This window comes from Thermomyces dupontii (assembly GCF_041956625.1).
Source record: "Thermomyces dupontii strain NRRL 2155 unplaced genomic scaffold VTN31scaffold_9, whole genome shotgun sequence".
NCBI classification, from domain to species: Eukaryota; Fungi; Ascomycota; class Eurotiomycetes; order Eurotiales; family Trichocomaceae; genus Thermomyces; species Thermomyces dupontii.
Genome location: NW_027192315.1, coordinates 383,503 through 409,932, shown reverse-complemented (window position 1 = coordinate 409,932; position 26,430 = coordinate 383,503). Strand labels below are relative to the sequence as shown.

Here is a 26,430-nt window from a genome sequence, read left to right as displayed (position 1 = left end):
ATGGCGTCTTTATGCGCTGTGACTGCTACTGCTAGCCTCTGTATCAGATGATGCCTCTAATAAAGAAGGTCGCCGTTGATCTTGAAAACACAGGAGAAGACAAAGCCAGAACAGCCGGAATTGCCATGGTTATGATGGCAAGTAAAGCATAGTAGTTCGGCAAGGAACAAGGAACCCTCCTTGTTGAAACACTGCGACACTTGCTTCATGCCAAATCTTGCACAAGTCGAGCATGACTGTTTCATAGTCAACCAAACACTGTTGGCCTTTTGGTTGAAGACGATGTCGGGAAAAGCCATCTGTCTTGTGTCAGAAAGTAATCAAAGGTGAGTCTCGGAGCCTCAATGCATTCATCAATGTAGATCACGGATCATTTGAGATGTTGATAATCGAGCTCTTTACGTAAAAAAGACAGCGCCAATCAATGGCAAATCCGTCCGAGTCTAAACTTGTTTCGGTTTAGCTCGGCACGATAGCTATCATCATCGTCAACTGTCCAAACACCGACAAGGACAGCGCAACGTACTCCATGCCAGCTGGTCCATAGTGGTCCAAATGCATGACATCTTTGCTCCGATTCAGGCCGGCCTCGAAGGGCAAATTGTACGTACTGGAACGCGATTGAAACTGCTCGACTGACTCTTGATTCTAGGACTTTCATGGCCAGCATCTTGCCAACACGCTCTCGACCGCGCTCTTGACCGTCTTCGGCGTATGTTAACTTGCGGCGTTGCTGTTTCCTGGTTTCAAATTAACGATACCCTGTAGGCTGTCGCCTTCATTGCCGGCTACATCCAGCAGGACATCCATCTAACCCTATGGCTGGGACTTGCTGGAACCCTGATCACCGCGTTGGTCGTCGTCCCTCCGTATCCCTTCTACAACCGCAATCCTGAGAAATGGCTTGATCCAGTAGCTGGGACAAAAGGAGTCAGCGTGCCGGGAATTGTCGTCGATGGTGTTAAGATACGATAATCCATACAAGATGCCAGAAATGTAATACTGTGCCATCGAGGATCATGTCCGTGTGTCATTACTGCTCTAGGCGATATCCTACCGATACACGCTGGTATCCCGCAAGCCTTGGTCTCATCTTGATATGGGATGCGTTGACAGCTAGTCTCGGAGGCACCAACCACCATTGTAGACTGTAGCTGTCCCCGCAGAACCCAGCACTGCCTTCCCCGCTCCCCTTTCACCGTCCGTACTTTTGGAACTCCCAGTCTCGGTTGTCTAGCGGGCACACTTGACGGGTCTTGAGCCATCTTGAGATGCAGTGGAAGTGGAAGGCATGCTGGTGACAAACTGCTGTTAGCCTCGAAGAAGGAAACGGGCGATGCGCGACACTCACGTTGCAAATCCCCCATGCCACAGTGCACTCCTCCGTTGTTGATGACCCTTGGTTTGCTTGACATTCGATGCCTGGCTTGCGGTTAGACCGGAACATGGAGATCTTTCCAACTGGCAACGTACAGAGATCCATGATGTGGTTTCGGCAGATGGCACAGTTGTCGACGACAATGTCCCAAGCCCAGAGCGCCACCGCGTTCCACTACTCCAGAAATCAGCTGCAGCTCAGTGTATATAAGCTCCACGACTGTATGAGCCGACCTTCTTCACCTCGAAACGCTTCTTGCCCTCCATGTCTGACTTGCCCGTCTTGCTGGTTTTCTTTTCGGCGGCAGTGCCCGACGAGGCATCTTGCATCTCAACGTCCGCCATCGTGGAGATCGTGTCCGGGAAATATGTCACGGGGCGGGCAAAACGAACGCGTTCGTTAGGTTGTCGGAAGCTCGGTCGGCGTAATGACTGATCGATGCGGGATGGTGCAGGCGGCGTGATTTCAACTGCTCGTTCACAACGACCTTATCAGCCACCTGCAATTGTAAACACCGTGCAATGATAAACGCGCACCTTTCTGCACATCAAGCGCCTCCCAGCCCTGGCGGTCAAAGCATTCTTACTGGATGGCGCTCTCTATCTCTCCCTCTCGGCAAGGCTTGCGGGTTGCCTTGTTGCTGCCTGAGGGATCAGGCAGTCCACCCGTGGCAACTGTCAATGGGCCCCCGCTGAGTTAACAAGAAGCTTCACTTTGGCCCTTTTGACTCGGACATGGTGACTCGACGCTTTCCAGCTTCAAGAAACTCTGTCTTTATAAGGCTCTGTCCGTACTTTGCTTGAGCCATAGAACGCAGACATGCGTCAATCCTCTCCACGCCTCGGCTTCCCTTTGTTTCGTTCTCGATACGTTCTGCGATAGTTCTCAAGCCTTGATCCGCGCTTCTTTTTGCCTTCAGCAGCTCTCCAGACTACGCCGTTTCTATCAAGATATAATCCATCTGATTCCGCTCATTTTTTTTTCGCAATCATATCTTGCTATTTTTGTTCTCCGAAGGGGTCTTGATTCTCCGCCAAATCCGTCGCCATGTCGACAGCGTCGCCGGTCACGCCAAAGGGTCCCCGAAACCCCAGACATCAACAAAAGCGAAATCATACCACTCCGTCACATATCAACACAAAGCCTGCTTTGTTATCGACACCTACTTCGTCTCCTGCTCCTTTGACCGACGAGGAGGGAAGTCACAACTCTCCACGGGGCAAGAAACATTCCTCACGGTCTGCGTCTGCAAAGAAACACCCCAACTCTTCCCGCCCGCCAGCTCCATCGCATAGGAACAGCAGTTACCACCATCGCCACACCTCTTCGCAGCCCGATGTCAACACGCCCCCCGCAAAAGACAGCCCGCACTATGCCGGGCCAACATTTCATGCGTCGCCCGCCCCGTCTGCACTTCCGATGCCGAGTTTCCTATCTAAATCCGTGCCTGATTCGGGCGTCAACGGCTTAGATGCCGACAGCGATAGCGGGGAACCGGGTCCAGAGCTGACCCCGTCCAAACCAAGGGCCACCGGCACTCCTTCGGACCGGAATCCTGAGCCGTCCCCGTTGGATTTTCTCTTCAAAGCCGCCCTCGAGGCCCGTGAAAGGAAGTCTCTCCAGAGCCCGGAGATCGTGAAAACTACAAATACACCCAACACGGAACCGAAAATCCGTAGCCGCCCTGAAAGTGCCGCCAACGGCATTTTTCCTTTTGAATTTGATGACCAGGAAAACCGAAGCTTGCCAATCGGACCGCCATTCTCGACCCCTTATCGAGATCGAATGAATGCACTGCGAGCATCTGGTTCTCCTCAATCACCTGCCAGCCTTACCGACGAAGAGCGCAGAGCAAAGGCAGAACAGTTGAAGAATCTGTTGCTGAATCCTCCTCCACAACGCTCAGAATCCGCGCCCAAGCCACCCGATATGGCTCCTCGAGTTCCTGCCCCAGATGGAGCTGCCGCGGCTCCTTGCTCGCCAGGACACGACACGTTCGTGCGCAGTAACAGCTACGGCTGGAGCCCGGGGCCTGGTGCTCCGTGGCCATGAGAAGGAGATCTTCTTCTTCAGCCCTGGCCGGCTGTATTGATTGTTTGTACCGCGGGTCAGGATACTTGCGGAAGAAACCGGTTGCTGACTTTTCCTGGTATGCTTGTTTTCCTCCGTGTCTCGTTGATTGGGCTTTGCTCATAGTTGTCCTAGAGATACCATCTTGTTACGACTTAGCTACACGTTCTCTCTGTCCATGGTCATTGGTGTGCATGAGGTCTGGCGTGTGGTTTGCGTGGTTTGGCTGGGGCGTGGGATACGATAGAGGTTCTTTTCGTTGCCTCGACTGCAGGGAGTGAAGGTAGCATCCACCTGGGGCTTGGGTCTTTATGGTCTGCGCGCGTTTGACTGCCCATCTACATGGCTATCTATATCCAGGAACGGGGTTACAGAAATCATAGTGGAGGTCATCGCTTTGCCTACTGTCTCGAGTCTCTCGCAGATGCTTCTTCCTTGAATCCAAGTATCCTCCGTAGTGTCCGACGTTTCTCGATCTCTACCGAGAAGGCTTTGGCCGGTCTGGGCGGTTGACCAAGCCAAACCTTGAGACGCTCGCAGAGAAGTCACTACGAGTACAGCTGCGCTGAATTTCGTCAGTAACCATCCCTTTGCTGACAGCAACTGTAGAGTCTGAGGAAAGACAAGGCAGAATTCTCGCGGAACAGTCGATGTTGAGGGCTGGCCATTTGAAATATTCTCCTTGTCAGGACGATTTCATGCAAATACAAAGCTCCGTCACGATTGTCACAGGCGCTTCTGTCCCTTACCGATGAAACGAAAGAAAATGTAATTTGTGATGATATTCGCCAATGAAATCGCACATATTATGAGCCTTGGAATTTGAAGAACCTCTCCTCGCGCATAGCAAGGGCAATTGCAATCAGATGGCGGTCGCGGCGTATGTAATATATGGCATGACGAGGGAGCGTTCCGAAACAGACCAATCAGGAACGCTTCCGCCCACAGAATGCTCCAGGCGCAGAATGCCCAACAACGGCTTAGCGCCTTCCCTGGATGGGACATGGGAGGGACTCTGCGAAATTGCTGCCGTCTTTCCAAGGAAGGCGCGACTTTGCTGTCCCTGCCTGATTTGCCCTGCTGGCAGAGAACTCGAGAGAGGTCAGCATCTCGTGTTGTCTCGCTGTCTCTCCTCGAGCGTCCGATTTCAGTCCCAATTCCTCCGTGGTGTTGTTTGTCCTGGGTCATTCAAGACTGCGAAGATTCCCCTTGGTTGCTGTGCCCAGGTTCCTGGCCAACCCTTTCCTCTAACCTGAAATTCGCCGTGTATTCGATCACTGCTCGTCGACAAAAAAAAAGGGGGTTTTCTCTCGCTTGGGTTTTGACTCGGAAGACCAAAGCATTGCTCCTGATCGCCGTCCAGCTGCTTAAGAAAGGCCTCCCATGATCGACATCCCGACGTATTCCACGTGATAGGTTCTGAGGTACCGCAAGAAGCCATGCCTTCCACGGTGTCTTCGTCGTTAGTGCTCCAGCCCGGGCCCGCTTCTTCTGTATGGCTGACTAACGCGCGAAATACAGGATCAGCTCAGCATGGCGCTCCTTCTGGCATACTATGACCTCGAATGACCGCCATGCTTCGCATGATTCTCCTTATCGCACCGGCAAACATGTGCCCCTTTCCCAAAATCGCAACGCCCCTCTCAGTGCGGTCGTGACCAGCGCAGCGGAATCCCGTCCTGATCTGACCAATTCGTTCGACGAGGAGGATGGTCTAAGCAACGCCAACGGCTGGCCCGGCTCGCCGTCACGTGCTGGTGCTCCTAACGGCCCCTATTCACCCGGAATGAGGTCCCTCAGCTCGCAGCAGAGGAGGTCGCATGATACGGATGGTGGAACTGGGGAGATCCAGATGCAAAGTTTCCATGACGGTGCTCCACCGCCGCCGCCAGTGTCCCATTCGTGGAAAAAGATTGATCGCTGGTTGGAGGACAATTATGCCGAGCTGTACGATAATCTGTGCGAAGGGTGCACGCAGAACGATGTCAATGAGCTCGAGCATGAGCTCGACTGCAGTCTGCCGCTCGAAGTTCGCGAATCGCTCCAGATCCATGATGGCCAGGAGCGCGGAGGCCTACCCACGGGCGTCATCTTTGGCTGTATGCTCCTTGACTGCGAGGAAATTGTGCATGAGTGGAGAAACTGGCGGACCGTGAACGAGGAGTTTTTCCAGAGCATCCCCGCCCCGCAACAACCATCTTCATCAAAAGCATCCGCTGGATCATCGTCCAATTCGTCGTGGCGGCAGGAGCTCCTGGAGCGACAAGACTCACAGCCCCCGGGTGCCGTCCAGAAGACGTACGCTCATCCCGGATGGATTCCATTGGCCCGTGACTGGGGCGGCAACTGCATCGCGATCGATCTTGCCCCGGGTCCCACGGGAAAATGGGGCCAGGTCATCATCTTTGGCCGTGACTATGACTGCAAGTACGTGGTCGCGCGCTCGTGGGCTGCGTTCCTGGCGATGGTAGCGGATGATTACTCGAGTGGCAAGGCGGAAGTCGACGACGAAACCGGAGAGCTCAAGCTGAAGTTGTTCACCAAGCAGAATGTCGAGCCGCCTTATCTGGAGATTCTCCGATGGCGTGCCGACCAAAAGTACGGACGCCGGCCGCGGCGTCGACCTGCCAGTGGCCTGGGTGTGAGCGCCAATGGCAAAGGTCGAGACTCGCCGTATGGCAGTCCGTCTCCCAGCGAGGAGCGCGGGCGTTCCCCGCACCGGTTCAACGGCCGCGGCTCTACCCAGAGTCCCAAGACCCAACTGGGCATGCCGAGTCCTCTGGCGCGAGTGGCCGAGGAGGTGAGCAGTCCTGTCAAGAGCACGCCGTCGCCAACTGGCGGCGAGGGTGTGCGCGAGCTGACGCCGAAGGAGCCCGCCAAGGATCTGATTGACATGTCTACGTCGGGCGGCGCGGACAATGGCAACAGTGCGGGAGACAAGCCTGGCCGCGACAACCCGCAGGACAGCGTCTCCGAGAAGACGCCGGATAATAACACGGCGCCGTCGGCTGCTCGCATTTCAGAAGCAGAGAATACCGGCGAGATGAAGACCGTGGCCATCTAGATCTGGCGGCTCGCCTTTTCCTTTCGTGTCATTGCGTTGTTTGAAGTTGGTGTTGAGGGTGATTTTGCTGGAGTAGGATCAGCCAGGTCTGATGTATAGGGACCGTTTGGTTATATGATATTTTTTTCCTTTTTTCCCTTCTTGTTCATTACTTTTTTTTTTTTTTTCTTCGTGTCGAAGACGGGCTCGTCGACCTGTGCATGTACGATATGTATTATTCGCTTTGGTTTTCGAGTGCATCAACAATAGGCAAAGGGTCTATTGGTGAGGACGTATGGAAGGAGATGGATGTATAAACTACGTAACGGTGATCATCAATCCCAGTCATCGTCATCGCTGTCGTTTGCGGCTCTTGTAGCACCAGACCTGATTCCTCTGCGGATAGACTTTTTATATTCCCGATCTTCATCTTCGTCTTCCTCACTGTCGCTGCGTGCGCCCAGCTGCCCATCATCATCCACCAACCTCTTCTTGACCAGCACGCCCATATCCAGCAAGCGCCTCTCGAGATCCGTCGTCCGAAACTCCTCCCCGGGCTTTACTCGCGACGTCGCCACACCCGCCGCGGCAGCAAACATCCCCAACCCTTCAAACCCCACGATGCGATCCTTGGCCACGCCATCCACGAAGCCCACCACGCACGGCAAAACGCGGATCTTCAACTTTTCCACCACAAAGGGGATATCCCTGACGTCGACGCGCGCAAACCGCACATCGTAGTGCCGCCCGGCCAGCTTCCGTAGATGCGTGTCCATGGTGGCGCACCGTGCGAAGTCCGGGTGAGCGAAATGCACGACGACGCGCTCTGCGGTCGTGGTGAGGTCGAGGACGGCTTGATCGGTGCGGAGGGTGGGATATGTCAGCGGTTCCACGGAAGAGAACTCGGGGTTGGTGGGGTTTGAGGAGTTTGATAGGGCGGCTTTGGTGTTGCGGAGTTCATCGTGGAGTTGTTGGATGCGTTGTGCGCGGTAGGCGCTGTCGTCTTCGTTTTCGAGGGCTTCGAGAATGGCGTCGGTGTCGAGGTCGTTGGCGGCGCGGGGGGTGCCGTCGGTGTGGTGTGTGGTGTGGGATTGGAGGACTTGGGAGACCTTGGGGTCGAGGGGTGCTGCCATTGTTTCTTTTTATCTTTTTTTTTTTTTCCCTCCCGAGTTTTTCTTTTTATTTGATCGTGGGCTTTGTTGAAGGGGTTTGGGGAGTTATTTGATGTTGCAGCTTGGGAGGTGAGTTGGACCTTTGGCGAGGTGGAGCAGAGCTACTCGACAAGTACAGTACCTACTCAGATCAACACTGAACCAGGCTTAGAATCTGCGACAGAATACTTATAGAGGTATATTCGCGGCCAGGAAAAAAGGAAGCAATAACTAAATGGATACAGATCATTTCTCGTCTACATTCATCAAAGCGTCCCTCAGCCTTGCTCCTTTGACTCACGATGGAAGTTCGTGCCGTTGTGTCGTCGGGGCATCGCCGTACAGTTCCTGACGGGTATGGTCGCCGGCCTCTACAGGCTGGGTTACAGTCTCTGGTGCCGAATACGTCGGGGGCTTATCCGACGTCAGAGCGGAGTGATATTGGACGTACTGCAGCCCCGGATCGCTGGCAGCACGGGTCCTGCGCCGATAGAACCAGATCAAGGCGCCGACGCCGACGAGCGCGGGCACGCCCAGGCCGACACCCAATCCTGCACCGAGGGCGACGGAGTTGCCGCTGCCGCCGCCGCCGTCGTCGTCGTCGTCGTCGTTGTTGCTGTCGTTGTCGGAGTCGGAGCTGGAACCGGTCGTCGCGCTCGGCGACGTCGCCCCGGTCACGAGGGTCAGCGTTGTGTAAGGCCCTCCTGTTTGCGACGACGACTCTGTGGACGACGACGACGTGCTGTCGGCGGCAGCGGATGATCCCGGCGTTTCATCTTCGTCTTCGTCCGGCTCTTCTTCATCCTCCTCATTTGGATCCTCTCCGTAGTCAATGTAGAAGTATCCGCTCAGGAACCCCCCAGCCTTTTTCTCTTCCTCCGTTCCCTGGGCATTGACAATGCGAAATACGTAGTAGGAGGACCGGTTGTCGCTGTCCGAGTCCACCTCCCAATCGTAGTTTGTCACCGCCAAGTTGACTACGCGTTGCGATCAGTGACCACCTGGGCTGCTTTTTTAATTTATCACAATTTATTGCGACGGATCTATACGTACCACCAAGGCCCACCGGCTCATTCCATTCCTCATTTTCAATCAGCCAGAGGTTCGTAGTGTCGTACTCCGTCTCCCAGCTAATGTTTAACTTGCTTCCACGCGGGAAGCACGAGGGATCACCGTTCGGGTAGAGGAAGCGACCCCCGGCGTACAGACCGGTTTCTGGAAGCGGCGCATCGGGGCATTTGGCCAGTCCAAATCGCAACAGGCCCAGGCAGGAAAAGTAATAATAATAAAGCACGAAAAGAGGCATCATTCGGCTGCGAGAAAAAAAAAATAATATTGAGGGCGCACACAACGGGATCGCAGTAACCAGAAAAATCAAACCAAAATCAACAGCCCCGAGAGACTTCGGAGCATTTCATTCCAAAAACTGAGCCAAAACACCTCCATGGGGTAAACCGCCCTGAGGAGGGTTTTAAGATTATTATTAGTTAAGGACTGTTTTGACCGATCGATCCAAGCGTGTTTTTCGCCGCCAACCAGTACCTAGCATGGTGCTGCCACTTGCGTCGCAGGAACGAATCGAACTGCTGCAGTCCGCTGGACAAAGTTCACCCTCCGTCTCTTAGCATGACAGAAAGAACGCTGCATGGCCCCAATCACTGCCGTCGGTATCTTTAGCTGCTTTGCCTGCCAGCCGCACGGGACCACCAAAGCACGATCTCCCACTTAGAGCTTTTCTCAATGCTGACAAGCGGGGGGCTCAGCTGGGCGGAGTCCGGCAGATTTCCGCCTCAGTACTGTAGCGAGGCAGTCGTAGAAGTTTAAATTTACCTAACTGTCCAGAGTATTATTACTTCGTCTGTTTTGGTTTATGAGCTTAGGGCGTTGGCCGCCAGAGCGGACACTCGCGCCGGGTGATTGGCTCTGGGCCAAGCCTGGTGCCAAGAGAAATGCCAAGATTGACGCCAAGACTGTTGGCTTAGTCAGCACTGCCACTAAGGCCCAAAGCCCAAAACGAGACAAGATAAACTACCAGCTGTTTGTTCGCTTTGTTGATCAACGTCGATCTACTTACTTCGAAACGCCCGCCTGATTGATAGTTTGATTTGATTCCCGCGGACTGAAGCCCAAAGAAGTTGATTTAGCTAAGAATTCATTCAAACTGTCTCATCTGCCTCCGCCTGTGCCCCGTCTTTCGATGTCAAACCCCTCGTAATCCCCAAGCTCCAGACGGACGGACGTGATGGTTGAAAACCACCACCACCATCGTTCTCCATGACGATCCTATTCGCTCGACGCAGGGCGTCGCGCCGATGGATCGTCTTCGTCTCGTCCATCTTGGCCTTCCTGACTCTGTATTTCCTTCTCTCCAGAACGCGCCCGCCGATACACCCCATCTGGAACTCATCGCCCCATGAGACTTGCTATAAGATCCCCGGCCTGGATGATGTTCTCGTCGTGTTGAAGACTGGCGTGACGGAGGCCCAGGAGAAGGTGCCAGTGCATTTCGAGACCACCCTCCGCTGCGTCCCCCACTACGTGGTCTTTTCGGATCTGGAGGAAGACATTGCCGGAGTCCGTGCCCACGATGTCCTGCGCAACGTCAAGGACGAGCTCAAAAATTCCAACCCCGACTTTGACCTCTACAACCGCGTCCGCCGGTTCGGACGCGCGGGCTTGAAACCAACGGACTTCTCCAATGACCCCAACACCCCCTCCGGCAAACCCAACAATCCCGGCTGGAAGCTAGACAAGTGGAAATTCCTCCCCATGATCAATGAGACCCTCCAAGTGCGCGGAGACGCGGCTTGGTATGTATTTATGGAAGCCGACACCTACCTGTTTTGGCCCAACCTGATGGCCTGGCTCGCCCAGTTCGATCCGAACCAGCCGCATTACTTTGGAAACCAGATGCAGATTGGAGACATAATTTTTGCTCATGGAGGGTCGGGTTTTGTGCTGTCGCGGGCGGCCATTCACAGGGCACTGGAGTTCTATACTTCGCAGGTCGACACGTGGGACGCCTATACAGCTTTCCACTGGGCCGGGGATTGTGTCTTGGGGAAACTCCTTCGCGACTCTGGTGTGAAACTGCTTTGGGCTTGGCCCATGCTGGACTCGGCAACGCCGGCAGAAGCGAATTACTTTGTGGAGGGATACTGGAAGTTGCCCTGGTGCTTTCCCCGCGTGTCATATCACCACGTCTCCCCGAACGACATCCAGGAGCTCTGGAAGTTTGAGCACAAGTTCTTTGACAAGGTGGGTATATTCAATGGGCCGCCGTCTTAGTGGTAGCATGGCACTGACGGGAGACAGCATCCGGATCGATTCCTTCTCCACAGCGACCTCTTCCAAGGTCTAGTTTGGCCAAAGATGCAGCAACAGCTGAAGGACTGGGACAATTTGTCCGACCAGCCCGTTAATCTCGAAGCGCCGAGTCTGGCGTCATGCGAGAATCACTGCGTTCACGATCCGGAGTGCGTCCAGTATTCATACGAGGCGGGCAATTGTCGTACCTCTAAAGCGCCCAAGCTTGGTGAAGCGAAGACTGGGGTGACATCCGACTGGTTTCCGGACCGGGTTAATGCCCTTGTAGAGAAGTTGGGCACCTGTACCCAGCCCAACTGGGTGCTCTCGTGAAGTGGACAGGATGGTATAAGAATTCCCCGTCACGCATTACCTGCAAGATGTCAGTCAGGGCAGGGTGTCGAATCAGCTCTGTTTCGGCTGGAATGGGCTTTGCACCCGAAGAGCAATCATTTATCGTAAACATAGAGGAGTACGGAGTACCGGTACATGACTTTAGTTACTGTCAAACGGGTTTCAATTGTTCGAACTCAAGGGTAATTGATGCACTTACTATTCACTAGGCGACTCCGAGGTCATGAGCTCCATGAGATTATCCGGATAGCCAGCTCAATCGCTGCAAATCCATGTCTTGTTGTCCATTGGTTCTCCCATGATTGTTTCCCTCCCGGGTAAACTTGAACTTCTCCCAATTCGGACAAAACAGAGGCTGGGTCAAGCTCGGTCCTCGCACATGATCCTGAGTTTGCACCCAGACTGGATCTACTCTACGATGATTTTTTTCTTTCCGGGTTTCGGCTGCCAAAATGTTTCTTCTTCACAAAGCCGCTGTAAGTTCTGGCGAGCATGTCGACCGCATGGACGCCGAAGAAACCTTCCTTGGGAATGAAATAGATCCTGTCCAGGCGGGCGTTGACCAGCTTCCAACGTTTTTCTTCACCACGGGCCACTGAACACGATGTTGGGCGTGGTCGACCACGACAGATCATTGCTCGTCACTGTAGCAGAGTTCGGAGAGGCTGTCACCGTGATCAGCCCAGTCTTTCATAGGTCTTTTGTGGCTAGTAACTGCTGATTGGTGATGTTGGTTGTTTCCACATCGAAACCTGCCCTCCTTGGGTGAGGTTGACGCTGAAGGGATTCTTACAGGAAGAGTGGACTCGGCGTCTATACCTACTCATGATTGCTCTGGGGCGTAGGAGCAATAATGGTGATGTCGAACAGGGAGATAACTAGTACTCAATGTAGAGTTTCGACTTCGCTCACCACCTCGATGGATACTATGCGCAAGTTACTACAGTACAACGCATAAAGTCAGTTTACTGAGGTCTGGTTGATTGCTTCGAATGCTTGACAAAACCCAGGCACGTTCGATTCCGCATACTTTTCTCCCCGGACAAGGCCTCGGTTGCTCAATCTCAGAGAACGACACCCCATGTCACCGTATGCCCTAAAAAGGGCGGCCCCTGCTGCCCGTTTTTGGGCAGAGCTGCAGCAGCGCCGTCGAAGAACTAAGAAATTGATCCTGTTCACTTGCGCATAGTATATTAATACTGGGATTATGTTCCGAGCGCTGGCTACAGAGGACCAACTGCTTCAAAGACCTTGTTGCAGACAGCTCTTGAGTAGGTAGTACTGCTCAGAACTGTTTGATACAAACACGACTGAACTCCATACTCGTTCATTTTACGGTTGTTGAATGCGTGATCAGTCGATCGTCAATCTTCCTAGATTCACCTGAGAATTATTCCACCATGGAAACATCCGGTCAGCGTTGAGGTGGACACCTCGATATGATATCCCTCCATGGCGGTACCTAGAAAACAATACACCTGAACATCGTCAACCTCCCGGAAGGTGTCGATGGAAGTCGCTACATCCTACCTCTGTTGTACACGAAGAAGTCGTAGCCCATGGTCCTGCTCGAGGTACCAGTAGTTAATCAGCCACAGTTCTTAGTCAGCAGTGGCTGGTGACTATGACAACTGTCCTCTAACGCGGCTTCGAGTCTTCTTGGCAGACGATCTCTTCATTTGGGCCTGTCGCGGTCTGCGGAATCCGGCCAAGCCACGTTCGCATATTATGTTCAACTTCTTTTCAGCCCCTGTCCCATAACTCGTCGTCTCTGTCTCAATTCTCTTGCTGGGCGATCGTTCGCGTGTTGTGCATAGACAGTCTTTTTTCCTGAATATTAGGTTGTAGCGAACACTCTTTCGCTTTTCTTTCAGTGGCAGCTTGAGCAGCGTTCGTGTCGCGTTCCTCGCCCGGCATTCTCTCGACCACCATGACTGACGTCAAGAAGTCAGATTCCTTGGGAACAGAGATGTCGAAACTAGAGATTGGGTCAAGAGGGTTCGAACGTCCATCGTCCCCTCAAGTTCGGCCTGCGATATCGTCGACCAATTCATTATTGAATCACCCGATCGTTCCTGTGCTTGCCTACTGCGGATCGTCCATTTTGATGACTGTGATGAACAAATATGTGCTGTCGGGATCGGATTTTAATCTGAATTTCTTGCTGCTGCTGGTTCAGGTAGGCGATAATTGCTTTTTTTGTCTTCGACAGTTTTCGCTGGTTTACATTGATTAACTGGACCAGTCGATTGTGTGCGTCGCGACGATTCAGTCATTGAAACAACTGGGGGTGATTTCGTTCCGAGACTTTAACACCGACGAAGCTAAGAAGTGTTCGTAGTACTGATCTCGTGTCGATCACCCGGGCTAATGATGAGTTAGGGTCTCCTGTCACGTTCCTGCTGATCGGCATGATCTACACCGGCTCCAAGGCCCTGCAGTATCTATCGATCCCCGTGTACACGATCTTCAAGAATCTGACCATTATCCTGATTGCATATGGCGAGGTTTTGTGGTTTGGCGGCTCCGTGACTGGGTTGACGCTCTTCTCGTTTGGTCTCATGGTGTTGAGTTCGGTCATTGCTGCATGGGCAGACATCAAGCATGCTCTGGAGACGAGCATTGACGCGACGAGCAAAGTGTCCATGCTGAATGCCGGCTACATTTGGATGCTGATCAACTGCCTTTGCACCGCGTCGTATGCGCTGGGAATGCGGAAGCGCATCAAGCTGACCAACTTCAAGGATTTCGACAGTAGGTTTCTTTTCTTCTTTCCAAACGAGCATGGGCTTACATGTTCTATTAGCAATGTTCTACAACAACCTTCTTTCAATCCCCTTGTTGGTGCTTTGCACTCTCTTCCTCGAGGACTGGTCTTCTGAGAACATCCTGCGCAACTTCCCGCCTGTGAATCGGTCAAGCATCTTCTTTGCCATGGTTCTGTCTGGTCTCTCATCGGTGTTCATTTCGTACACATCTGCGTGGTGCGTGCGCGTAACCTCGTCGACTACGTACTCGATGGTGGGCGCACTGAACAAACTGCCGCTTGCGCTTTCGGGTCTGATCTTCTTCGATGCGCCGGTGACCTTTGGGAGCGTGTCCGCCATTGTGATTGGATTCATCAGCGGAATTGTCTACTCGATCGCCAAGTTGAAGCAGCAGAACTCGAAGCCACGGACGGGTATCCTGCCGACGACGAACCCGCCGGTGAGCGCTAGCAGCCAGAGCATGCGCGACTCATTGCGGTCGTAACGACTGGCCATGATCACAATACAGGTGCTGGAAAAAAAAAATATGACGTACGATGATGTCTTCGCTTCAAGCATACGTCGGTCTGACGATTGATTGGCTTTCTCCATATATCCATGTAATCCTTGACATGTTCCCGGTGTTGTCCATGTCCGAGTGGTTTGGGCGGGTGATTTAAATCTGGAATTATGTGTATATAATTACTTTCTATTGATGATAGACTGCGCGTTGTTTTGGAAAAAGATTGCGAGCGTTCATGACGGCAAAAACAATAGGAAGGCATGCATTTTCTACGGTACTAGCTCGAGGCCATAGCTCCAACCCAACACAACACTTCCAACCACAACGAAGAAAAAAACCGAGGTAATGGCGAAATCAAAAGCGCGAAAACACGCGCGAACAAAAAACATCAGCCAAGCGCGGAGCAACAACCACCCAGGCAGCAGCGGCGGTAACAACAATAATAATACTAATAAGAAAAAGCCACAACCACCTGCGACAGGAGCTTCGAAACCTCCAGCGCAAACGAAGAAGTCGCAACACCACAAACAAGCCCTCCACGACAAACCGATTATTCCGTTTCGACGGAATGACCGAATTCTTCTCATTGGCGAGGGTATGTTCTGATTCCTCATCATTGGTTTCACGTGGCTGAGGAAGGGTCTCTTGCGAACAGGCGACTTCTCTTTCGCCCGCTCACTCGTCCAACACCATCGGTGCGAGAATGTCTACGCGACGGCGTACGATTCGCGCGAGGAACTCCTTGCGAAATATCCGTTTACGGCAGAGAGCAACATCGCATATATCCTAGGCGAAGGCGATAACAATGACAACAACCAACCCGACGACAATCGGCAAGATAATGACGCTCCAGCTCCTCAGACGAGCAAGAGGAGAAGAAGAAGAAGAAGGATAACGAAAGTGCTCTACTCCGTCGACGCAACGAAACTCGGCCGAGGAAACGGCGGCGGAGGCAAGGAGATCCGCACGGGTATCCGACCAGGGAACAAGCAATGGAGGCAACCTAATCATGATGATGATCGGGGAGGACCATGGGATATCATCGCCTTCAACTTCCCGCACGTCGGCGGCCTGTCGACGGATGTGAATCGGCAGGTGCGCAAGAATCAGGAGCTGCTGGTCAAGTTTTTCGAGGCATGTGTGCCGCTACTTTCAACCAGCGCACCTGACGATAACGACCACGACCACGATGATGATGATGATGATGATGACGACGATTATGACGAAAGTGAAGAAGGAGAAGACTCCTCCGAATCAGAGTCGGAGGATGAGACGATTCGTCGTCTTCCCCGCTCCAAAGGCCAGATCATCGTCACTTTATTCGAGGGCGAACCCTACACGCTGTGGAATATCAAGGATCTGGCGCGCCATGCCGGCCTGCGGGTTGTCACCAGCTTTCGATTTCCCTGGACGGCCTACCCGGGGTACTCGCATGCGCGAACCTTGGGCGTGGTCCAGTCGCGGAGCGGTCATGTTGGTGGCGGGTGGAAGGGGGAGGATCGAGAGGCGCGGTCGTACGTGTTTGAAGTGAACACTTCTTCCACATCAGCAGCCGCTCCTGCGGGGAGGAAGAGGAAGCGTCCTGATGATGATAGCAGTAGTGATGAAGACTAATACGCCTGATTACAATGTCATTCAATGTACTGTAGGATAGAGATTTGTCTACATAATGTAGATCTTCTTCATCTCGCTCTCGTCGAATATCTCCCCCGTTGTCGGGTCCTTGATCTTCCCCTTGCCGACCTGTCGGCTCGCCTCGAGCAATCGCTCCCGCCCGTACATGCGACCGTTGGGCAGGATGACCGAATCGTGCTCGACATAGCTCTTTGTGTGGTGCGCGTACGGTACGTTGCGCGCCAGCTCGTTGAGCTCCACCGAGCAGATCGGGCACACTGACGTGGACGTCGACTGCGAGTTGGACCTGCTGGATGCGTAGGCCGAGTGGCAAGACGGTGTCTTGAGCGAGGAGAGGCCTGCCGACAACGCGATGTGAAGCAGCGGCCGCGACGGAAGGGATAGGAGTTCGTGGTGCGTTCGCATGAACAGGTTGGCGAGATACTCCCACCGGGATGGGGAGTACAACGACTGTCGCAAAGTCAGCAACCTCGAAAGAGAAGTTTTGTAAGGGAAGAAAAAAAAAAACCTTGTAAGGCTCAGTCTCCGTATTCGAAGGAAACGCAAGCAAACCCGCCGCGCGATGAATCTCCTTAGACTTGGTCTCCATATACGGCGCCAAGTACTTCTTCGCATGCTGCATCGCCTCGACCAGTTTCTCGCTCTTCCCCGTTCGGACCATCTCGATGTACTGTTGCAACCGCAGCTCAAACTCGAGTGATTGCTACACAAGTCAGCCCTGTTACAAACTCAAAACAGGACACCGCGGCAACATACCTGTCCCTTCTTGAGAGCAGCCTTATTTTCACCGCACCACTGTAATGCCTCTCTCGGATCCCTCCGCCGCAAACTCTCAGCGATACGCTGGCATTGCACGAAAACCTCCGTATCGACCAGATCCTCAATTCCCTTTTCCCGCGCCAGCTGCCTCGCGCTCTCGATATACCCCGACCGCAGCATATGGTCGACCAGCAACCGATCGAGTCGTACCCGCGACCACTCATCGTATTTCACGTCGGTGAGGGACTGAATCTTGTATAAATCCTGCAGATGCTGTATCCGCTTGCGCGACTGCATTTGGATCCTCCTCTCTTCTTCTTGCAATGCCTCCACTTTCCGCTTCAGTCCTTGCATCCGCGCGATCATGCTGTCGAGTGAGGCGAGAGTTTGCTCCGGCGTTTGGGACCCGGAGAGAGCTGCATTGGCCACGTCTTTGAGTGCCGGTAGAACATGGTCTCTCTCTCGCTCGATAACTCGCTGTATTGATTTGAAGTTCCGTCGAGCTAGCTCATGAGGGAGTCGAAGGAGCGGTTGGTCCTGAGGGCAAGATCAGCAATGTTTCTTGTTTTTATTTTTCTTCCTACAGAAGGCTCTAACGTACCAAGACAAGATGATTGTCTGGGTTTAACTTGGTAGATGTCAACTCTGCAGCCATGGTGGCAGTTGTTCAAGTGGTACTCTCAATCTATCATCGGTCAAGTAGGTAACTGATGCAATGAGCTGGGGATCACCCGATGAGGGGATTCAGGTGTGGAGAACCTCCGCCCGGATCACGTGCGTCTAAGTTAGGTTAGATACCCTACGAGAACTGGTGACAAGTGACGGCCGGAGCACGCATGCCCTAAAAGAACAGGCAGGGCTTTTTTTTTTTTTATAGGCGTCAAAAATGCTCATCGACCTGTCAATCCTTGCCAAAAACATTGACACTGACTACCTCGCGAGCATGAGGCTGAGTACTAGATTACAGGTGGTTTAGTGTGCAGAAGTTCGGGGATGTAAATCGTTGGGAATAGACCATAGTAGAGTACTCGTATACGTATTTCCCGCTCAAGGAATACGGAGTACAGCGCCGGAGAATCAGTTGGTTGATGACTTAGTCCTTTGACTCCGAGTCCTCTACAGTGAGCTTCGTCTACGGAGTATGCCTTTCAACTTTCTAGCCAACTTTATCAGGGGGTTGCCATTGTGAGACAGGTACCTACAGGTGCTTTCATCGGCAAAGAACTTATATATAGACCACAGTGCTCCTTATGCGTTCTTCGAGATAAGTCAGTAGTTATAGATCGTCGTACAGCACGTCACTGACGTCGATTCTCGACTACCGCCATGAGAACGTGGCTACAGTACCATAAATTCCGCGGGGTGTAAGAGCTGGCTTCCTCATGTCCGGCCATTCGAGATCTGTAAATACTAGAATCGTTACTGCGTTCGTGCTCTACCAAACGATGAATCGGAAAACGACCGTCTGCACATGTTGCACGAACTTTGACTCCTGGTGTTGCACCGGAAACTCTTCCTAGGCCCGATCAAGAATCCGCTACGACTCATCAACCTTGCGACGGGGACAGGTATCTGGGCCATCGATTTTGGCAAGGTGTTTGTTGGGTTTGGTCGACACAGGATACAGATGCTGACTCATTGTAGTGGATGAATACCCCGAGGCAGATGTAAGGGATACGACCGGGAGCTACTCCAGATGGACAGGAATGCTGAGACCGGATCTGTCTGTTCCACGTAATCGGTTGTGATTTGAGCCGGATTCAGCCGACTCCATCAGTTCGTAGTGGAATAGCTCGGCTGACAGGCTTTGGCAGGGTTCGTCCGAACGTAAAGTTCCTGGTGGACGGCATCGAGTCGGAACGGGCATATGAAGACAACCCATTTGTCTTGATCCACGCGCGAAACCCGTCCGTCTCGATCAGAGGTAGAAAGTTGATCAAGGAGTGCTATTGATATGCCATCGTGTTCCCTTCCTTTCCAAGACTCTGTCTGACGAAAAGAGAGCAACCAAGCTGGGTTGAGTGCCAGGACAATGACGGCTACCCCTACTCAGAAGTGGGCAATCTCGACGGCACCGCGCTCCAAAAGTACTATTACGACGAAGCCTACAGCGCGTTCGAGGAGGCCGACTATGAGATCCGCCCCGGGCCCAAGCTGGAGCAATGGTTCAAGGACGCCAGCTTCGTGAACATCCATGTGGAGGAATCCCCCCATTCTATACGGCGTCTGCCAGAGAATCCCCATCTTGCCAGTTTTCCCTTGTCTCCGAACAATCATAAATATTGACCTCTTTGTACAGAAGAATCTCGGCGCTTGGAATCAGCCTCAGGCCGAAGTGGCTGGCTTTGAGGGCTTCACCCTGGCCGCTCTCGCGAGGCACAAACAATGGACCAAGGAGGAAGTCATATCTCTTGCTAGTCAGGTCCGTGCCGATGGCCGGAAGCGCACAATTTCACCTGATGGTCGACTTGTGAGTATCCTCGTAGCTTTGAAGCAACACTCCCATAAAACTAACCATGAACGACACCCGCAGCTACTCATCTATAGCCAGCGTCCTGAGAATAGCCAAAGTGAAATCCGGGATGGACAATCTATGTATTACAACTATTAATCGACGTCACAGGAGGCCTCTACGGCACCTGAGGCCTTCTCGGATCTTCGATTTTCCCCTAGTAATAATGTCGCCTACCAGGTAGTTACGTACATTTCATGAGTGATGGGATAACTCTCAAAGTCTGTGAATAAATTGTTACACGGCTGAAATACTCAACTATACTCGTGTTTTCGTGAGCGACGCACTTTGCAGCGTCTTTGGGAAGGAAGTGATTTCGAGAGCTCGAAGGAAGGGCCGAACGATCTCTGGAGAATTCGGGAGAGATCCGAAGTTACTTACCATTCTCACATAGTGCTTGAGGGGCTGAAGACTTCATTGCCAAGATGATAAAGAAACTGAAGTAAGCCATGAAGGACTTGTATTAATCCATAAGAACAACCAAATCCGAACTCCAGCCTAAAACATGAATAATATGATACATCAGACACCATTTCCCGATAAAAGCCAGGAATACCGTTGAACAACCGTCTAATCACTGTCGTCACTGCTGTCCTGGTCCTCCTTGGACTTCTTTTTCTTCTCCTTCTTCTCCTTCTTCTTCTTTTCCTTCTTCTCCTTCTTCTTCTTCTTGCGCTCAGCCCGCTCCTCGGGGGTCTCGCCCTCGTGGCGCTTGCGCTTCTTCTTCTCCTCGTCCTTGCCTTCCTCCGCCTCGGTCTTGGACGGCGAGCTGATGGATGCTGGGGCGGAAGCAGGTGCCGGAGCAATCGTAGAAGCCGAAGCGACCTCGGTGATCTCCGTCGTGGGCTGGGGCGCCGAAGCCTCCGCAGCGGCGCTGTAGTCCTTGTACTCGTTCTTCCACTTGGCCGGCGTGTTCTCGTTAGGGCGCCCGTATTTCTGTAATCGTCAGCATTTGATCTGAAGAATTGGATGGAGGATAACACGAACATCAAGCTTGCCATCTGCCTTCAGCTTCTTCTTCTCCAGAGCGACGGGTCCCAGACCCCATCGGCGTGGGTAGACATCGCGCTCCATGATGCAACGTTTGACCTTGGCAACAACACCATGGTCGCAGGTAGAGAGCTCGACAGTGGACATCTGAGCAATACCCAAGGCAATGGCCTCGCCCTTGGTAGTCATGAGCACGACTTCCTCCCCAACTTCGATACCAGCCTCTGCGAATACATTAGTAAGAGTTCGACACACCCCCTAATAGATATACCCACCGAATCGAAGCAAGCCAGGGATCATCAGTTTGGCACCATAGCAGATGGCGTTAACGGCGCTGTCCTTGACCACAATGCGCTTGTAGGAGGTCAACAGGCTCTCCAACGGGCGAATGACCTTGCGGAGATACGACTCATCCCGCTGGTTGTCCATCAACCATTGCGCGTCAAGAACGTCATGTAGCGTGACCATGTTATCCTGCTCATCCATGGCGCCACTGCGAACACGTCGAAGCTCCTGCATGTGCGCACCGACGCCCAGGAGCAGACCCAGGTGCACGCAGAGAGTCCGAATGTAGGTGCCCGCCTCGCAGCTTACCCAGAACACACCGAGATGTCGGTCATTATCGAACTCCAGCAATTTACTCTCGTGAATGGTTCGGATACGCAGCTGGCGCTTGACGGCGGAGATGAGCGGCGGGCGCTGGAAGAGCGCGCCGGTCAGAGTCTCCAGAGCGCGCGCAAACTGAGCCTCTCCACCGGGGATCTTGTCATGCAGACGGATGACGCACACGTACTCCTTCCCGGCGCCTTGTTGCGACTTGACCAGGCGGGTAGCGCGATCGATGCAGACAATCAAACATCCCGTGACTTTGGGATCGAGGGTCCCACTGTGTCCAGTTTTCTCGACTCTAGAACTGGAGTTAGTACCGGTTGACACGGACGTAGAAGCCGCCCAGAAACACAAACCTGAGGATCCGCTTGATCCACGCAACGACCTCATGACTAGATGGATTCGACGGCTTGTCCAGGTTGATCACGCCGGAGCTGACGTACGACTTGATGTCCCGCTTCAGAGGACTGCACCCTGCCGGAATCGGTGTGAAATGGCCAGTGCGAACGAGAACTACAATGAATCAGCAGGGGCATTCCTTGACGAATACTGTAGTCCAGCACTTACGCTTGTCATAGTTCTTCAGCAGGAGTGGCCACTCCGAGGTCGGAATACTCGGCGTGACAGCCTCAGGTTTGATGCTGAAATCGACGTTGTCCTTGGACGAAGCGGCCGCCATTTTGATTGAGATGACAAAATGTGTGCCGACTCGTCCCAACCAAATGTGATCTGGCAATGGCAAAGAATTCTCCCAGCAACTTCGAGCGATGAAGAAAATCGATGGGGAAATTTTGCAGTGCGGATCAAGCTTAATCCGACGCGTGATCCTATTGGTCAATGTAAATCTAACCTGAACTTAAAACGGTAATTCATTTTACTGCTTGCTTTCAATTTTCTCATCTCAAACACGAGTGTCTACAGAACGAATCTACTGGCATTCAAGGGCATGAAGGCTAGAATACAAGGCATGGTCATGACGTGCTCTGACAGGTGAAATCGCTAGCTCTCAACTAGTCTCCTCCTAGTCTTCTCCCGGGGCCCATGCGACTCCATGAAGAGGTCCATGCACTGCCACTACTCGTAGAGCTGGCACGCGTCTGGCCGGCCGCAGGATAGGCGGTACCGTAGCCTCTCGTGCCTAGGGAGGAAGAGCTGGCAAAGGCACGTCGGACGAATGCCGGCGTGACGAGGTAGTTCCTTCCACCACCAAATTCAGGGTAGATGCGAGTCAGGAAATCATACAGATGGGCAGCAATCAGCCCGCACGCCTGCGACATGACTGAATGCCATCTGCCGGTAGCCAGGGATAGCAAGAGCATGGCATATGGAAGCCACTCGGCAGGGAGTTGAACTATGAACAATGTTACTTTTTGGCCTCTGTTTTCTTGTGACCATGTGTAAACGAAGCCCAGGATCAACGCTAGTCGAATTAGTCAAGCCCCGTTCATGAGGAAGACCACTTCATACCGGGCAAGAAGACAAATTCCTGCAGATAGAACCCTGCAGTAGCCTTCTCGAGTCAGCATTGTCTCTGCTCACTAACTCTTTGGCAGTGCTTAAATCGGAGGATGGTATGTAGGGCTCCATAACCACCAGGTGTAGTGGGCAACCCAACACCTAGCTATCCCTTTTGGATGTCCCACCATTCCCACACCACACACAGTCCGTGGCCTAAGATTTGATGTGGACTGTATATGATGCAGGAGCTAATCTTCCTCGTTCCCAGGAACCGCTTCAGCTAGGATGGCTGGGCGGGCAGATATACGAGGTTTCAGGTGCTCTCAAGTGCTCGGAGAAAGCAAGGACGGGTAACGCATGTGAACGACACTTGCATTTTCAATAGGCACGACAAAATAATCACAACATCGGATAGATATTGTAGACAAGCGACGCAACTTACCAAGATCACAGCGAATACAAACACCACGTAGACGAAGAAATCCCCAGGCTGATTGAACCGCGATGAGCTGACTTCCAACTGGCTCGAGTATGTGTACACTGCGACCATCAGTGTGCTGACACCAGGGATGTCGGCAAGGTTCTCTCATACGCAAATAAAGGTCATAGAACATCTGAAAACCTGGTCCTGTTAGCAGGAATGGAGTGACTAGCCGCCATATCTCCGGCAACCATGTAAGAAGGCGCGGCGAATAGAAGATGATCAGTCTCGGGTTTAGAATCCCAGCATGGATCAGGACTGATTCGACCAAGGCTAGGGCGGTCAAAGTCCTGCATGCGCATATCCAGTCAGGCAACCCAAGAATATTTCGCAGGTACGGTGCATCTTGTACCTAGAAATTGGTGGAGCCGCCCAGAAGACATCCATTGTGTCCTTCAATGTGATCGTTGTGGATGTCAAGACAGCGATGCCTTTGCTGGTGAAAGAGAAAAAAAGCGAAGAAAAAACACGTGGAAGAAAAAAGAATCGGAGCTAACCTAAAAAGTCCCAGAGTTGGAGCTAGTCCCGTTTGGGAATAACTAGGGTACAGGTACATAGGTACCTACCTAAAGCAGGCAGGTAACTTACCTACCTTACCTACTACTACATACGGAGTAAGTTACTGTACATACTCCGTACGAGTACTCGTCCTCTGGAACAATTGGAACACCGGGAAACCGACAGAAACCACCGAACATTGTCCGGTCCCATAAACATTGATCACAGTGGACCTCCTTTCTTTTTCGAAGAAACCCGGTACAGTACATCACTGTATCAATGTTGCCTTGCCCTTCTCTCGGTTGTCTACAGTACTGCTTTTGGGCGCTGATTATTTCAGTCCTTCTGAACCCCCGACTTAGGCTACTTTTTCTCAAATTCATTCTTCGTTTGTTATTCCTGAGAGACTCGACGATGGTTCTTTTACCTTCTTCAATCACTACCAACCTTGCAAAAATGGCGGCCCAATCCTTTTGTGATTTCCAGGTCCTTTCGTCCTGGAATCGCAAATGGATCTCCCGACAACCTCGTCACAAGTGACTTGCCTTGTGCCGATGTGCCAGCTGAAACTGAACTAACGTTTGCCCTCAAATATCGGAATCAGGAGGGCGCTGCGTCCTGTCCGGTGCAATGGTACATTTCGACGGGCAACTGGCAACTCATTGTGACTTACGACGCGGAAGGGTCTCCCTTCATGATTCTCGACGCCGTCATGAGATCCGGCTCAAGAGAACTAGGTTTTGTCAATGCCGTTCCCAATGCCATGAACACGCACGTCAGTTTCATGGGCAGTATCTGCAATCAGTCGCAACTCGAGAGAAAATAGGCGATCCAATCTCTGAAACCTCCGAAACAGCTTGCCTTGTTGTGCGGTCCAAAGCTATACCAGCCGGACTCGGAAAAGAAACTTGCTTCGCTAGCATGGTATCAACAACTGGGATGGCCTTTGAGCCTGAGACGCTCGATCTGGTACCGGTGCCGAAGTTCGCCGAGCTTTCACAAGAGGAACGGCCCGCAGCTCTGCGTGAATATGCCACTCAAAACGTGTTCATTGGGTGGCGGACACTCATGCATGCCAGAAATCCTGATCTGTATCGAGTAGTCGAATAATGGAAGACTGTCGACAGCATTCGGACTGTTCTTTTTTTTTTTTTTTCTCCCTACCGAATGTTCGAATACGGGGAAGCGCACTTCCTGTCCCTCCTGGGGCATTTGGAAGATACGTGGAAGGATCTGCCTGCCGTCCCCTGCGATACTCCGTTCCCCGTTGACTTCTTGGGGGCGGAGTTGGAGAACGTATCAAACTTGATTGTGATAATGCTTGTTGCGCAGGTAAAGGAGATAATGGATGATTTGTGGCTGGACAGTGGCCTCATCGAGTACGAGCGATACCATGACTGCAAAGCCGTCATTGACAGAATCAAGACTCAGATATTGGAGCAATTAGCTGGATCCGATGAAGAAAGGGCTGAGTACCCGAGACTGTGGCCGTTCGATTGATCTTGTTTGAATCGAGGAAATGAGTAGTTTTAGTACTATTGTGCCAAGGGAATTTCGGCAATCGATTTGATGGGGTGCCTGCTCAAACGACTCCTTGCCCCGAACCCAAGCCAGCAGGAGATAACATTAGTCATCATGAGAACAGCAATGCATCAGTGACGGTTAAATGGTGCAGTATCAGGTGGATGTAAGCTCAAGCAGAGCTCGTCTCTGTCCAAACTGTTCCTCTGACCGAGAGTCCACCGTGGGGGCCCTCAATCCAAACCTCCCAAGTGGAATCCTCAGGCTCCTTTACTTTGGCACAAATGGATAACTCCTGTTCAACAAAGAGAGGCGCAATGTTGCGGTATTCAATTCTCCGAATTTGACGTCCGATACGTTCGAGATGAGAAGATACAACGCGCAACAGGAGCGTCAAGGACAGTGGCCCATGCACAAGAAGGCCCGGATGACCCTCTACATTTCGCGTGTAGGCTTCATCGAGATGAATACGGTGTGCATTGAATGTCAAAGCGGAGAATCGGAAGAGAAGCGCCTTTGTAGGAGTGACCGTGTACTTGATCTCAGGGTCCTGGGGAGCTTTCGAATAATATTCCGTTAGCACCAATAGCACACACGCCAGGGCCGACCATTGGCCTACATTTTACAAGCCTACTGTTTTTGCCTGTTGAGTTTGGGGACTTTGTATGTTCGGCTTTTCGGTCCTGGAGAAAGGCCAGAGTTCTCTGCTCAGTCAAAACCTCCGGGGAGTTAAGAACTCGTTGGCGTATGTATTCCGCATCCTCGCCCTCTTGAACACTGGAAAACCGTCTATCAATCGTAACGAAGACCTTCTCGTCGCCCGCCGCTCCACGCACATTGACGTCCGAGATCGTTTCTACGCACACCGCGCGCTGGCCATTGAGTAACAAATTCTCCTTCGAAGGAGGGAAGAACACATTCCCTCCGGCCCATAAACGGCGATTGAAGGGGGCGCCTGGAGAATGCAGGAGATCTGTCCCATCGGGTAGCAATTGTGACGGTGGGACTTGCGGAGGGAAGTATATCAAATGATATCCGGGAGGCAAGTGCTGAGGCTGCTGCACTGATGGGAGGATCCTTGGTGCTTGGAAGATATCGGGAAGAAAATCGCTCAGTGTCAGGCTCAGGAGATGCGATGGCAGCGGTGTCAGGTAATCGTAGCTCAGTGGGAGACGGCGCGTAGTCAGTTCCTTCCGCAATGCCGCTTCCGTCCAAGACGAAGCATTCCGGTGAAGGACATTGGACGCCCCCTGTGACAATCGCTGATACGAAGAGATTCCGGCTCGAGTTCTTGCTGCTGCGTTCATTGCTGTTGTTGTTGTATTGGTCAAAGGACAGGGCTGTGATTGTCAAAGGGCGCAGCGGAAGCAGTCTCAACTGTTGCCCCTATTTGAG

At 52.5% G+C, this 26,430-nt stretch overlaps 15 protein-coding genes across 15 annotated transcripts; 8 read left to right on the top strand and 7 right to left on the bottom strand.

Annotated features, from left to right (window-relative positions):
* Positions 1 to 555: 555 nt before the first annotated feature.
* On the top strand, positions 556 to 975 carry VTN31DRAFT_7341 (uncharacterized protein; the record flags this gene model as incomplete). The annotated part of the gene is made up of 3 exons (XM_069408052.1): positions 556 to 603; positions 653 to 712; positions 769 to 975. The coding sequence occupies 3 exons, from the start codon at positions 556 to 558 to the stop codon at positions 973 to 975; spliced, it is 315 nt and encodes a 104-aa protein (XP_069257839.1).
* Positions 976 to 1,195: 220 nt separating this feature from the next.
* Positions 1,196 to 1,722, bottom strand: VTN31DRAFT_7340 (uncharacterized protein; the record flags this gene model as incomplete). The annotated part of the gene is made up of 4 exons (XM_069408051.1): positions 1,196 to 1,294; positions 1,352 to 1,422; positions 1,474 to 1,552; positions 1,612 to 1,722. 4 exons carry the CDS (start codon positions 1,720 to 1,722, stop codon positions 1,196 to 1,198), a joined length of 360 nt encoding a protein of 119 aa, XP_069257838.1.
* A 703-nt stretch (positions 1,723 to 2,425) lies between these two features.
* Positions 2,426 to 3,430, top strand: VTN31DRAFT_7339 (uncharacterized protein; the record flags this gene model as incomplete). Its single annotated transcript, XM_069408049.1, has 1 exon — positions 2,426 to 3,430. The coding sequence occupies one exon, from the start codon at positions 2,426 to 2,428 to the stop codon at positions 3,428 to 3,430; it is 1,005 nt and encodes a 334-aa protein (XP_069257837.1).
* Positions 3,431 to 4,887: 1,457 nt separating this feature from the next.
* VTN31DRAFT_7338 (uncharacterized protein) lies at positions 4,888 to 6,512 on the top strand (the record flags this gene model as incomplete). The annotated part of the gene is made up of 2 exons (XM_069408048.1): positions 4,888 to 4,910; positions 4,970 to 6,512. 2 exons carry the CDS (start codon positions 4,888 to 4,890, stop codon positions 6,510 to 6,512), a joined length of 1,566 nt encoding a protein of 521 aa, XP_069257836.1.
* A 314-nt stretch (positions 6,513 to 6,826) lies between these two features.
* VTN31DRAFT_7337 (uncharacterized protein) lies at positions 6,827 to 7,624 on the bottom strand (the record flags this gene model as incomplete). The annotated part of the gene is made up of 1 exon (XM_069408047.1): positions 6,827 to 7,624. The coding sequence occupies one exon, from the start codon at positions 7,622 to 7,624 to the stop codon at positions 6,827 to 6,829; it is 798 nt and encodes a 265-aa protein (XP_069257835.1).
* Positions 7,625 to 7,939: 315 nt separating this feature from the next.
* On the bottom strand, positions 7,940 to 8,951 carry VTN31DRAFT_7336 (uncharacterized protein; the record flags this gene model as incomplete). Its single annotated transcript, XM_069408046.1, has 2 exons — positions 7,940 to 8,619; positions 8,696 to 8,951. The coding sequence occupies 2 exons, from the start codon at positions 8,949 to 8,951 to the stop codon at positions 7,940 to 7,942; spliced, it is 936 nt and encodes a 311-aa protein (XP_069257834.1).
* Positions 8,952 to 9,916: 965 nt separating this feature from the next.
* On the top strand, positions 9,917 to 11,281 carry VTN31DRAFT_7335 (uncharacterized protein; the record flags this gene model as incomplete). Its single annotated transcript, XM_069408045.1, has 2 exons — positions 9,917 to 10,900; positions 10,958 to 11,281. The coding sequence occupies 2 exons, from the start codon at positions 9,917 to 9,919 to the stop codon at positions 11,279 to 11,281; spliced, it is 1,308 nt and encodes a 435-aa protein (XP_069257833.1).
* A 1,990-nt stretch (positions 11,282 to 13,271) lies between these two features.
* Positions 13,272 to 14,554, top strand: VTN31DRAFT_7334 (uncharacterized protein; the record flags this gene model as incomplete). Its single annotated transcript, XM_069408044.1, has 4 exons — positions 13,272 to 13,481; positions 13,548 to 13,635; positions 13,685 to 14,056; positions 14,109 to 14,554. The coding sequence occupies 4 exons, from the start codon at positions 13,272 to 13,274 to the stop codon at positions 14,552 to 14,554; spliced, it is 1,116 nt and encodes a 371-aa protein (XP_069257832.1).
* Positions 14,555 to 14,917: 363 nt separating this feature from the next.
* Positions 14,918 to 16,186, top strand: VTN31DRAFT_7333 (uncharacterized protein; the record flags this gene model as incomplete). Its single annotated transcript, XM_069408043.1, has 2 exons — positions 14,918 to 15,167; positions 15,228 to 16,186. 2 exons carry the CDS (start codon positions 14,918 to 14,920, stop codon positions 16,184 to 16,186), a joined length of 1,209 nt encoding a protein of 402 aa, XP_069257831.1.
* A 48-nt stretch (positions 16,187 to 16,234) lies between these two features.
* On the bottom strand, positions 16,235 to 17,621 carry VTN31DRAFT_7332 (uncharacterized protein; the record flags this gene model as incomplete). Its single annotated transcript, XM_069408042.1, has 4 exons — positions 16,235 to 16,657; positions 16,716 to 16,910; positions 16,964 to 17,503; positions 17,568 to 17,621. The coding sequence occupies 4 exons, from the start codon at positions 17,619 to 17,621 to the stop codon at positions 16,235 to 16,237; spliced, it is 1,212 nt and encodes a 403-aa protein (XP_069257830.1).
* Positions 17,622 to 18,292: 671 nt separating this feature from the next.
* Positions 18,293 to 19,577, top strand: VTN31DRAFT_7331 (uncharacterized protein; the record flags this gene model as incomplete). The annotated part of the gene is made up of 7 exons (XM_069408041.1): positions 18,293 to 18,330; positions 18,487 to 18,560; positions 18,611 to 18,689; positions 18,781 to 18,873; positions 18,949 to 19,162; positions 19,266 to 19,436; positions 19,500 to 19,577. The coding sequence occupies 7 exons, from the start codon at positions 18,293 to 18,295 to the stop codon at positions 19,575 to 19,577; spliced, it is 747 nt and encodes a 248-aa protein (XP_069257829.1).
* A 471-nt stretch (positions 19,578 to 20,048) lies between these two features.
* On the bottom strand, positions 20,049 to 21,756 carry VTN31DRAFT_7330 (uncharacterized protein; the record flags this gene model as incomplete). The annotated part of the gene is made up of 5 exons (XM_069408040.1): positions 20,049 to 20,414; positions 20,466 to 20,692; positions 20,744 to 21,375; positions 21,434 to 21,590; positions 21,645 to 21,756. 5 exons carry the CDS (start codon positions 21,754 to 21,756, stop codon positions 20,049 to 20,051), a joined length of 1,494 nt encoding a protein of 497 aa, XP_069257828.1.
* Positions 21,757 to 22,087: 331 nt separating this feature from the next.
* VTN31DRAFT_7329 (uncharacterized protein) lies at positions 22,088 to 23,403 on the bottom strand (the record flags this gene model as incomplete). The annotated part of the gene is made up of 5 exons (XM_069408038.1): positions 22,088 to 22,497; positions 22,545 to 22,587; positions 22,978 to 23,075; positions 23,128 to 23,306; positions 23,369 to 23,403. The coding sequence occupies 5 exons, from the start codon at positions 23,401 to 23,403 to the stop codon at positions 22,088 to 22,090; spliced, it is 765 nt and encodes a 254-aa protein (XP_069257827.1).
* Positions 23,404 to 24,144: 741 nt separating this feature from the next.
* Positions 24,145 to 24,624, top strand: VTN31DRAFT_7328 (uncharacterized protein; the record flags this gene model as incomplete). Its single annotated transcript, XM_069408037.1, has 1 exon — positions 24,145 to 24,624. The coding sequence occupies one exon, from the start codon at positions 24,145 to 24,147 to the stop codon at positions 24,622 to 24,624; it is 480 nt and encodes a 159-aa protein (XP_069257826.1).
* A 583-nt stretch (positions 24,625 to 25,207) lies between these two features.
* VTN31DRAFT_7327 (uncharacterized protein) lies at positions 25,208 to 26,342 on the bottom strand (the record flags this gene model as incomplete). The annotated part of the gene is made up of 2 exons (XM_069408036.1): positions 25,208 to 25,593; positions 25,655 to 26,342. 2 exons carry the CDS (start codon positions 26,340 to 26,342, stop codon positions 25,208 to 25,210), a joined length of 1,074 nt encoding a protein of 357 aa, XP_069257825.1.
* Between the last annotated feature and the right edge of the window lie 88 nt (positions 26,343 to 26,430).